The 12,260-nt window shown below is 42.3% G+C and overlaps 1 protein-coding gene across 5 annotated transcripts in view; it reads right to left on the reverse strand.

Annotated features, from left to right (window-relative positions):
- MAP3K15 (mitogen-activated protein kinase kinase kinase 15) overlaps positions 1–12,260 on the reverse strand; it is a 124,319-nt gene that overhangs the window by 29,657 nt on the left and 82,402 nt on the right. For all 5 annotated transcript variants that reach the window (XM_058714329.1, XM_058714332.1, XM_058714328.1 and 2 more), the window contains exons 12-14: positions 8,613–8,662; positions 6,567–6,662; positions 266–353 (exon numbers count right to left, since the gene is read on the reverse strand). In XM_058714329.1, the coding sequence (XP_058570312.1) occupies positions 266–353; positions 6,567–6,662; positions 8,613–8,662 (234 nt within the window). The remainder of the gene's footprint in view (positions 1–265; positions 354–6,566; positions 6,663–8,612; positions 8,663–12,260) is intronic.

Below are 12,260 nucleotides of genomic sequence, written 5' to 3' on the forward strand. Positions count from 1 at the left end.
TATCCATATGTTGTACACAAAATAAAATTTTACTTTAGTCCATGCCAAATTTTTCTTAAATATTCCGGCTGAGAAGATCCCGAAGTAATGAGGTTCTTCTACAGACATATTCAACTTAATCTCTGAAAGTCACAGATAGTGATAGCTAGCTCATTCATTCGAGAGTATTTTTAAATAGGATTCTCACAAAAAATGGGATGTTTTCTTTCAGCATCAAAGACACAATAAATATTTTTTTCCATGTTCTAGGTCTTCTATGACTCACCTCTAAGGTGTCTCCATCGGTTTCCCCCTCCAGCTCCACTGTACTACCCATTGTGTTGCTTATCATCTCTTTGACCAAAGCGCAAAACCTAGAACAGCAAATGTCACAAAGATGCTAATTATCATCACTCATGCTCCATAGCTTTAACTTAGCCTTATTACATTAAACTGTGGTTACATAAAGCAAGTTTGTACAATTTCATGGAATAATCAATCTACTCCTTGATTTGACATAGTACTTTAATGGTTTTCTAATGTAGTTCAAATACTCAACGTGATACTTGAGTCCTCTCTATACAGGAGCCCCACCAACTAATTACCTCACAAGTTTGCTTATTCCGTGGACAACTTGATGAGATTGAGCTAAGACTCCTTTTAGGTGGGTCTCATCCACAGACTGCTTAGAATTAATCCCTTTTCTATGTAACAGTCCATTAGAAAAGTACGTAAATTTACTAAATCCCTGTAAATCTTTCCTCCTTGTTCCCTCAATGTTTCCTCCAGGATTTGTTTTGCAGTCACTCCAGTAGCAGGTAATTTTTCAAAGGTGTCCCTGCATTACTCTCCTCGTCTGGCCCTAAGACCAGTGTTCCAGATGTGACCTAATCAGCGCTAAGGATAGTGGGATCATCACCTCTCAAGTTGTTGACGCTCTAGTTCTTTGTAAACAGTAAGGTCTTAAGGAGAGGGGTGAGGAGGAAATGTGTAAGATGGACTCATCATTCTCTTGACACAGATGAAGCTTAACATCAACTATTACCCCCAGGTCTTTCTCACGGATGCTGCTGGGCCACATCAGCCACTTCGGACATTTGTGCAGTTGTTTATTTACGTACAAGAGATTTGACTTGCAAAATTTTTATGGTTTTCTCACACGATCATAGGGAAGGGTATTGTATACTTCCAGACAATTTCCACAAAACGTTAAAACGTTATTTTCTGCAACCCATCCCACCTTTGCTTCTTCTAATCTCTGAAAGCTGGGAAAACCAAGAGTCAGACTTCTTAGGAGACATATGATACGAATTCACCAGAATAACTACAATATAAAAGACATGACCATTTCTTGTCCATGTATGGAGCACGTGGAATGCTCGTGCACTGCTGCTGGAAATGTGAAGTGATGCACCCACTTTGGAAAGCATCAACCAAAGCTGAATATAAACCTGCCATACATCCCAGTAACTCCAACTTCTAGGTATATACTCAACAGGAATCAGGGTATATGTTCACCAAAAGACATGTACAAGAAAGGTCACGGTAATTTTATTCATAATAGCACCAAACTAGAAACAATCTAAACGTTCACCACTAGAACAGATAGATTGCTGTATATTCACACAGAGGAATACTATACAACAATAAAAAGGATGAAATGGTACATAGATCATGGCTAAATCTAATGGATATTATTTTAAAAGAAATAAGTGAGGAAGAGTAAACACTTCATGGTTCTATTTATTTGAAGGTCAAGAACAGGCAAAACTAACCATTGGTGACAGAAATCAAAATAGTTACCACTGGAAGGGGGTTAATGACTGGAAAGGGGCACGAGGCACCTTCTAGGGTGCTGATATACCTAAGTGCACCTTACACACTTCACTTCTATGTATGTTACACCTAATTTAAATATTATGTAAATATGGAGTGCCTGGGTGGCTCAGTTGGTTAAGCGTCTGACTCCTGATTTTGGCTCAGGTCATGGTCTCATGGTTCACGGGTTCAAGCCCCACATCGGGCTCTGTGCTGACAGCACAGAGTCTGCTTGGGATATTCTCTCTCTTTCTCTCTGCCCCTCCCCTCACTCTCTCTTGCGCACTCTCTCAAAATAAATAAATAAACTTAAAAGGAAGGAAGGAAGGAAGGAAGGAAGGAAGGAAGGAAGGAAGGAAGGAAGGAAGGAAGGAAGGAAGGAAGAAAAACCCGCCAGGAGCATCATGCTTACTGGTGAAAAACTGGATGCTTGCCCCCTGAGTTCAGGAAGAAGACAGGACATCTGCTCTTGCCACTTGTATTCAACAATTGCACTGGTCGGGCAATTAGGTAAGAAAAAGAAATAAAGGCATCCAGGTTGGAAAGGAAGAACTTTATCAATCTGCAGCACACATGATCCTGTATACAGAGAATCTTAAGAAATTCAATAAAAAGTATGAGAACTGGGGTGCCTGGCTGGCTCTGTTTGGTAGAGCATGTGACTCTTGATCTCAGGGTTGTTTGAACTCCATCCTGGGTATAGAGATTTAAAAAAAAATAAAATCATAGGGGCGCCCGGGTGGTTCAGTTGCTTAAGCGTCTGACTTCGGCTCAGGTCATGATCTCGCAGTTTGTGAGTCTGAGCCCCGCATCGGGCTCTGTGCTGACAACGGCTCAGAGCCTGGAGCCTGCCTCGGATCCTCTGTCTCCCTCTCTCTGCCCCTCCCACGCTCGCACTCCGTCTCTCTCTCCCTCAGAATAAATAAGCATTAAAAAAATTTTTTTAATCTTAAAAATAAAAATATTACAATCACTAAATGAGTTCAGCAAGTATATTTCTATATACTAGCAAGAAACACTCTGAAAAAGAAATTAAGAAAACTCCATTTGCAATAGCATCAAAAAACTAAAATACTTAGGTATACGGTTAACTAAAGAAGTATAAAACGTGTACACTGAAACTACAAAAAAACTGTCAAAAGAAATTACAGACCTAAACAAATGGAAAGATGTGCCATGCTCATGGCATCGAAGGCTTACCGTGACACGATTAGAATGGCAACGCTTCTCAAATTGGTCTACATAGCCATTGCAATGGCTGTCAAAATCATAGCTGCCTGTTTTGCAGAAATTGTCAAACTGATTCTAAAATTCACATGAAATGCAAGCACCCACAATACCCAAAGTAATTATCAAAAACAAGAACAAAGCTGGGAGGACTCACATTTCCTGATTTCCTAACTTACTACAAACCTACAGCAAGAAAGAAAATGTGGTACTGGCCTAAGAACAGATATACGGATCAATGGAATAGAAGTTTAAGTCTAGAACTAAACTTTTCTGGTTATGGTCAATTGATTTTCTTTTTTTAAAACTTTTATTTATTTTGAGAGAGCGTGAGCAAGCAAGCACACACACAAGCAGGGGAGAGACGGAGAAAGGAGGAGAGAGAATCCCAAGCAGGCTCCGTGCTGTGAGCACAGAGCCCGATGTGGGGCTGGAACTCATGAATCGGAAGCTCATGACCTGAGCTGAAATCAAGAGTCTGACGCTTAACTGACCGAGCCACCCAGGTGACCCTGGTCAAGTGATTTTCTGAGCCTGCCAAGACCGTGAAGTGGGTGAAAGAATAGTCTTTTCAACAAATGTGCTGGATCAAGCACATACCCACAAGCAAAAGAATGAAGCCGGACACCCTACTTTACACCATGTACAAGAATGAGCTCAAACTCGACCAGAGACCTAAATGTAAGAGCTAAAACTCTTAGAAGAAAAGAAGCACCATAAAAAACCTTGGGTTAGGCAAAATCTTACAGGACACCAAAAACACAAATCACAGGACAAAAAATAAATTGAACTGCATCAAAATTAAAAACCGTGCTGCAGAGAACATCATCAACAGTGAAAAAACCACCCGTAGAATGGGGTCGGGGAAGTTATTTGCAAATCACGTATCTGGTAAAGGACTTGTATCCAGAACACGTAAAGAATCCTTAAAACCATTAACAAAAATACAAATAATGCCATTAAAAATGGGCAGTTGGGAGAAGCCTGGCAAACACCACTTTTCACCAGGTAAGCCAAGTTATTATCACCAGTAATGAGACAAAGATGCTGTACAGATCCTGATGTCGTGCATGAGAAGGACAGGACATCACTTCTGTGAGGTTCCTCCCCAAAATGCATGATGCTAATGTAATCGTGAGAAACAACAACCCCCAACTGAAGGGCTACACACGATCAATGGCCTGTACCCTTTGGAAGCATTAAGTCAAGAAAAACAAGGAAGCAATGATGAAGATAAACAGGGGCTACACAGATATGACCATTAAATGTCACATGATCGTGGATTGGAGCGCGGAGCTGAGAAAAAATCTTGTGTTTTGCTGTGAAAGACATTAGTTGGACAGTAAGTAAAATGGGGATAAGGTCTGTAGATTACAGAACCATATCAATCTTAATTTCCTGATTAGATAGCTGTGCTGTGATTATACAAGTGAATGCTGTTTTTAGGAAATATGCACTCAAGTAGAGAGAGGGATGAAGCATTATGTCTGCAAGTTATTCCTCAGCAGTTCAGAACAAAAAAAATCATATGCATATGGAGAGGAATGTAAAACAAATGTGGTAAAGGAGTAACACTGGAGAATTCTGGGTGAAACATATGGAAATTCTTTGTACTGTTTCTCTGAAATTTTCTTTTATATGTATATACATATATATACGTGTATATGTAGAGACAGATCTATACATATACACACGTATATGTATATATACATGTGTATATATATACACACACACATATATATGTATAGATCCATCTCTCTATATATAGATATATAGAAATTTTATTATCAAATTAGTTTCCATACAACACCCAGTGCTCATCCCAACAGGTGCCCTCCTCAATGCCCACCACCCAGTTTCCCCTCTCCCCCACCCCCCATCAACCCTCAGTTTGTTCTCAGTATTTAAGAGTCTCTTATAGTTTGCCTCCTTCCCTCTCTGTAACTTTTTTCCCCCTCCCCCCCCCCCCCCGGTCTTCTGTTAAGTTTCTCAGGATTCACGTATGAGTGAAAACATATGGTATCTGTCTTTCTCTCTGACTGACTTATTTCACTTAGCATAATACTCTCCAGTTCCATCCACGTTGCTACAAATGGCCAGATTAGAAACTTTCTTTTTTAAAATTTATTTAAAAAAAATTTAGCCTGCTTCAGATTCTGTGCCTCCCTCTCTCTCCACCCCAACCCACTCGCATTCTGTCTCTGTCTCTCTCAAAAATAAATAAACATTAAAAAAATTTTTTTTAAATTTTAAAGTAGGCTCCGCACCCAATGTAGGGCTTGAACTCACGACCCTGACATTAAGAGTCACATACTCTACCAACTAAGCCAGCCAGGTGCCCCTTCTGAAACATTCTTATAGCTCTGAATGTTTTCCCAAAATAAAAAGTTTAAAACATTCTTTTAATTGGGTGAAGGATTTGAGCAGATCGTTCTCCAAAGAAGATATATAAATGGCCGGTAAGCTCATGAAAAGACGCTCACTATCATCAGTCATTAGGGAAATGCAAATCAAAACCACAATCAGATTCTACCTACTGCCCACTAGGATGGCTGTAATCAACAGGACAGACAATAACAAGTGTAGCAAGGATGTGGAGAAACTAGAACTTTCGTACACTGCTGACGACAATGTCAAGTGGGAAAACAGTCTGGCAGTTCCTCAAAGGTTAGAGAGTTACCTAAGACCCAGTAAGTTAGCTCCAAGAGAAATGAAAACACAGGTCCATGCAAAAACTTGCACGTTAAGGTTCACAGTAGCATTATTTATAATAGCCAACAAGAGGAAATAGCCCAAGTGCCTTCCAAATGAATAGTTAAATCAAATATATCCATACAATGGAACAATGATCAGCCACAAGAAGAATGAAGTACCCACACAAGCTACAACATAGATGAACCATGGGAATATAATAAGTAAAAAATGTGAGACACAAAAGACCACATATGATATGATTACATTTATATGAAATGTCAAGAAAAGGCAAATCCAGAGACAGAAAGTAGATTAGTTTTTGCACAAGGCTGGGGTTAGGGGGGTTAGGGTGAGGGAAAATGGGGAGTGAGTGTTAACGGACACCAGGTTTCTTTTGGGGGTCATGAAAATATTCTAAAATTAGAACGTGGTGATGGTGGCAAAACTGGGAATTTATTAAAAAAGACTGAATTGTACACTTTCAATGGGTACACTGCATGGTATGTGATTCTTCCCTCAATGAAGCTGTAAAAGTAACTTTTTTAAAGTTAAAATTTCAGAAAGGGCAAATCTTTTTCACAACAAAGACCCTTAAAACTGATTTGCCACATGGGGCACCTGGGTAGCTCAGTCAGTTAAGCATACAACTCTTGATTTTGGCTCAGGTCCTGATCTCAGAGTTGTGAGATCGAGCCCCACATTGGGCTCCCTGCTGGGCGTGCAGCCTGTTTAAGGTTTTCTCTGCCTCTCTCTCTGCCCCTCCCCTGCTCACACTTTCTCTCCCTTAAAAAAAAAAAAAGTGAATTGCCATAATTAGTTTGCAAACACCTCAATCAGCTGTAACTCACCTACTACACTGGTCTTCAGTGGAGAAGTAGATTTGAAAGTCATCAGAATTATCATGGACATAAAGAAAACAACACCGTTCATCAAACTTTGATATGCTGTAAAATTGGAAAAACATAAGAATGCTTACCATATGTAAGTTATGATAACCCTTGTAAATTTTTCAGAAAAATCTAGTAATAGATTTTCTTCCATTTTGCAAATTTGAAAGATTCATTAATGTTTTAACAGATACCCCCCAAATTTGACTTCTGTTTCTCTATGAAAATTTTGCTAGCAGGGACACTGGTCTTGCCTATGTTTGTATTCTCGAGAACTTACCATATATGCAGTGCTAAAGCACAGAGCAGCAAGAAAGGGAAAGAAATATGATCTCTGTCCTCAAAAGTTTAGAATTTCACACAAAAGACAGGAAGCTTATTTGTGAGATAACGTATTATGGTACCAAAGGAATTACTAGACTTGAAAAGTATCAGGACAGAGTATTTGTGGCCACACAAGGGAGACAGAAATAAACATGGCATCTTAGCTCAAGAAAGGTGTTAAATGTTATCTGGTCCATTTCCATCTAAGGTGGGGATCTGACTCTACAGTGCCTGCCTTAGTCGATGTTCAGGTTTCCTGGACATACCCAGTGACAGAAAATCCCCACACTCCATCTGCTGATGGACTTAACTGCTAGAAAGTTCTATACCTACACTGGGCCAAAGCCTACACAATGGCCCTCATTTAGCCAGGTGGCACTATGGAAAAGCCCAAATTCTCTTCAAACGATGCCACTGTATCTTGCCCTAAGTTATCTCTTCCTGAGATCCACAGCTTCTTTAGCCATTCTTCCTGTGTTCAGGGATTATGTGACAAATAATGAGTTGAAACAGCAATAGTACAGGGAGATTAAAAAAAATTAAAACTAGGTTATACATAAATTTTGAAAACCAATTTGTAAAGGAACTACCACGGTTAGCTGGGTAGCAATGGGAATGTGCAACACATGTTCTTTGTGTCACCTTGGTTCCAGGTTCTGATTCTCACCCCAGGCCCTTTGCACATCCTTGTTGATGAGTGAATGGCAGCAAGAGCTAGATCCATGAGAAGGCACAAACTTTTTAAAAGGTTCTTAAGTACATGTTCTTATACCACTTAGTTTCTGGAGTACTAAGATTTTCAAAATGTTCAACACTTTTTGAATTTTATTTTTGGAGCAGCATTGCTCAAATTCACTACCCTGTTCTTAAATTATTTCCCCTCCCTTTAAAGTGACAAAAACATTCTAATTTAAACAGTGGTATGTCTAGAATAGGATCGTACCATGTCTAGTGGTAACAGGGGATTCATTCAGTGGCCTGGTCTTACAATCAGAGAAAGGACATACAGTTATAATCTGAGCCCTTAATTTAATGGAAACTATGAAGGAACAGAGTCCTAGTGTGACCTTGTCAAGGTCAAACAGTGAAAGAGGGATTAGAACTCACATCTGCTTCAGAGCCGCTCCTACCCTTGGTTGTGCTGGGAGAATGAGGCTCAGAGTGCAGCCACAAGGGTCACCAAATGGTCACCACCCCTGGTCCAAAGAGCAAGCACCGTACCTCTCCTTGGACTACACCACCTCTCCCCCAGCTAATAACAATTCCCTTGGCTCCGTTACTCTGCTCAGGAGACCCCAACCAAGTGTCATTACCAAGTAACTCCTTCTTGGTAGAAGTACAGATTTCTAGGTTTCTGGGTTTTCCTGAGCACTTGAACATCAACGGCTTAAACAAGAAACACTTTCTCTTTCTAGAGATACAACTTCATTTTTAAAGAAAAGCTTGAGACAAGAGAGTTTTAGCCTATGGATACCACAAAAAGCTACTGTGTTACAACAAGCCAAGAAGCCCTGACTAGCAGCACATGAGCAAGGGTTACAAAAGAGCTCATAGTCTATTTCGGATTGTTAAAAATGAAAATATCACATATTATAAATAAGTGGAAACGTTAAAGTAATAAAACACTGTCATCATCACCTGTATTAAAACAATAATTTCATTTTTCCTTATGTTCGTTCTTACCTTATTCCCCTAATGGAAGAAGCTGCAAAGTTCCATTCATGAATTTGTTTCTGTAGGTTTTAAAGACAAAAGTCAGTAGAGCTTGATTTTTTTTCCACGCAAAAAAATTTTGGGGGGTTTCATTCTCAGGCCACTTCTGCTATTTTACTTTCAATAGAGATTTATAAGTTAGAGCAATGTATTTTATATAACTTGGGAGACCTGAAACACTTTCTAAGGTATCCTAAAAATTCATTTGTATCTTTAATCCAGTTTAGAGCAAATGATCTAAATTTGAAAGAGTATAAGCACAGAGTAAACACACACTGAATGGACTTTCATCTTCTGTCGACATACCAGGAAAACTTGAAAATGAGTTTGGGAACAGCCCACCTAAGTTGAGTGACCTGTGAAAATGTTTGCAGAAGCAAGACTGTGGCAGACTCCAGTCAATGTTCTCCAATCTTTCTTTCTGTCCCTGGGCACACAGCTGGAATGCACTTCCCAGCCACCCCTGCAGCTAGGTGGGGCCACAGGATGAGGTTCTGACCAACGGGGGTCTAAGGAGGAATGATGTGCTCCACCTGTGGGCCGGGCTCATTAAAAACCTCCCCAGCCATCCTCTATTCCGCTACAGGGAACGGAGACTCTGCCAACCTGGATGTGACACAAAGCACAGACAATCCTTTATCATGTTAAGACACTGACATTTGGGGGCTATGTGTTTCAGCAGATACCTTATTATCATAACTAACACAAAGACTAACTTGGATTTCAGTCTGTACGTGACAGATTTTTTAAAATAACTGTTCCCTCCCTCCACTGCCATTCCACGCACGTCATAAACTTTGCACAAAGCTAAGCCTCAAAAGAAATATCTGAAATCCTTTTCAGAAGAGCCATAGGCTACAATACCGATACATCACAACAATGGACAATCATTTAAAATAAGAAAATACATTTGGTTGGCCTGAACAATATCATACCCAGCTCAGCCCCCAAGAGAAGTGTCAGAGCCCAATGACTGAGCATATGGCTTAGGAGAATAGCCAAGAGCAGTGGGGTGACAAGTTACCTGCCATCCTGGAGGAACGACAACAGGAACAACGGGAAATATGGCCCTCAATGGGAGAAGAGCCATTCAGAGGTGTTGATTAAGCACCTACTATGTGCTGGGTAAGTACTGTGGACATAACAGAAAACAAAACTCCTGCCCTCATGGAGCTTCCATTCAAGTGAGGAGAGAGAAAAAATAAATTAAGTAGTAACTTAATAGGACAGAGGACGAAAAGCACCACAATGCCAAATAGAACCAGGAAGGACATCAAGGTGGGGCAGGAGTCATGATGTTAAACTGGACGTTCCGCGAAGGCATCTCTGATGACGTTTGAGCAGAAGGCTAAAGCAGGTGAAGGACTGAACCATGTGGATATTTGGGGGGGAAAGAACAGTCCCAGGCAGTGGGCACAGCAAGTGCAAAGGTCCTGAGGCAGCAGTGTACTGACATGTTTGGGGACCAGCCAAGAGGGGAGCATGCCTGGAGCGAGTGACTGAGGGGAGTGGGTGAGAAGGCTGGAGAGCTCACGAGGAAGATCATGCAGGGCCTAGGAGACCATCATCAGGACCTCAGCTTCTACTCTACAGAAGACGGGAACCAGTGAGGGCTGTGAAAGATGAAAGCATATGCTAATATGAAAGCCAGCACACTGGACGCAACCATGTAGAAAGACTGAGCATATTTCAGAGTTCTATTCAAAGTCACTGAAAGAAGGCAGTGGTGGAGAGCAGGAGCCCACCTTCGGATTAGGGTACAGAAACAGGAACCAGGACAGATTCAAGACAGCCTTGGGCCACCTACCTATACCTTCAAGAGGCTGCATGTGCATAAAAAGCTCAGCCACAGGGGCACCCGGGTGGCTCAGTTGGTTGAGCATCTGACTTCAGCTCCGGTCGTCATTAACAGTTCGTGAGTTCAAGCCCCCCATCAGGCTCACTGCTGTCATCGCACAGCCTGTTTCAGATCCTCTGTCCCCCTCTCCCTCTGCCCTTCCCCTGGTGGTGCGCTCTATCGCAAGCATTAAAAAAAACAACAACAACAAACCTCAGCCACAGGAGTTTTTGAAGTATTCCCAGATGGTAGGTTTACTGTGAGGTAGCTTTATGGAGCTTCTTGATTGGGGAGGAAGATTTGCTGGCTAAGAAGTAAACAACACACACTCCTCTTTCCCTTTCTATCATAACCAATGGGCATTTGAGGTACTGGCTTTGTAGATACTATGGATATAAAACATACAAGTCCTGCATGGGCTTGCAGAGCACTTGGGGAGACATTCTCAAAAACTGATCAATAAGCAACAGGAAATACTGTGTACACGATACAGGCAAGAAGGTAGCCTACAGTGAGTGAAAGGGGCGGCAGGGTGGTTAGAGACACCTCGGCAAAGTTGGAACTTAGGTCACTGGAAGAAGAAATTACACGGAATAAGGATGACGGAAGTGCACATGTGAGCCCCTGTGGGCCAGCTCAGGGGACAATGAGAGGGCGGGATTATACAGGGGCTTGACACTCAGTACGAGAGTGTGAGTTTTAATCTGGAAAGCCATGGGATCCAGCAATGGTTTGGGCCAGTACAAGTGTTTTAAAATTATTATGAAAGTTCTGAATTGAAATACACCATACATTCAGAAAAGGGCACAGTGATTGTCACAGTCCATTTCCACAAAATGAATACTTGCTGTAACCAGCATTTAAATCAAGAGACATGGGGCACTGGGTTGCTCAGTCGGTCGAGCATCTGACTCTTGATTTCAGCTCAGGTCATGATCCCAGGATCGTGGGATCGCTCCCACTGTTGGACTCCACGGTGAGCGTGAAGCCTGCTTAGGATTCTCTCTCCACCCCACCCCCCCACCCCTCTGTTCCTCTGTGTGTGCTCCTCTCCTGCACACACACACACTCTCTCATGCTCTAAAAATCAATCAAGAGACAACATGAGCAGCAGCCCAGAAACTTCCCTCATAACCCCCCCATCTCTACTCATCCAAGAGTAGAAACGGCAACTTCTGCCTGTTCTGGAATATTATGTGAATGAAATTGTGAAGCCGGCACTCTCTTGGATGTGCAAGTGGGGTTTTTCATGAAGCATCTGGCAGTGGAAGTCAGGGTGGCTGTGCGGTTTCTGACCCAGTGGCCTGGTGGGTCACCTGGCACGGAGTACCGTCTCCATCATGAATGCAGGGGCAGTTTTCCTCCCATCCCGAGCCTCCCGTTTCAGCAGCGTCCTCATCCTTTTGGGAGAGGGGAGATTTTCCCTCTGAACCATGAGGAAATGGACTCAAGACTACAGCTTTCCATGTCGGGGTCAGAAGCTCCCAGGAAGAGTTTCCTGGGAGCAAGAGCCAGGGTGCGCTATGGAGAAACGGGCCAGGAAGCCAGAGGTGGGGACAGGCCTCCAGGGTTCCCCCCACCCTGGGCGCCTCAGCACCTGCCCTCCTACTCCCAGAACGCAGACCTCTGAGGGAGGAATCTTGGGCATCTGGGACAATTCTGTAGACTCTGGACGTGTCTGTCCTGTGGCTCTCTTACATAAGCATAAAAGGTGGCGAGGACGATGACAGAGCTTTCCCCAACAAGCAGCCCTACCCGCGTGGTCAGCGCCGGTGGCTACT

The sequence above is a fragment of the Neofelis nebulosa genome, chromosome X (genome assembly GCF_028018385.1).
Source record: "Neofelis nebulosa isolate mNeoNeb1 chromosome X, mNeoNeb1.pri, whole genome shotgun sequence".
NCBI classification, from domain to species: Eukaryota; Metazoa; Chordata; class Mammalia; order Carnivora; family Felidae; genus Neofelis; species Neofelis nebulosa.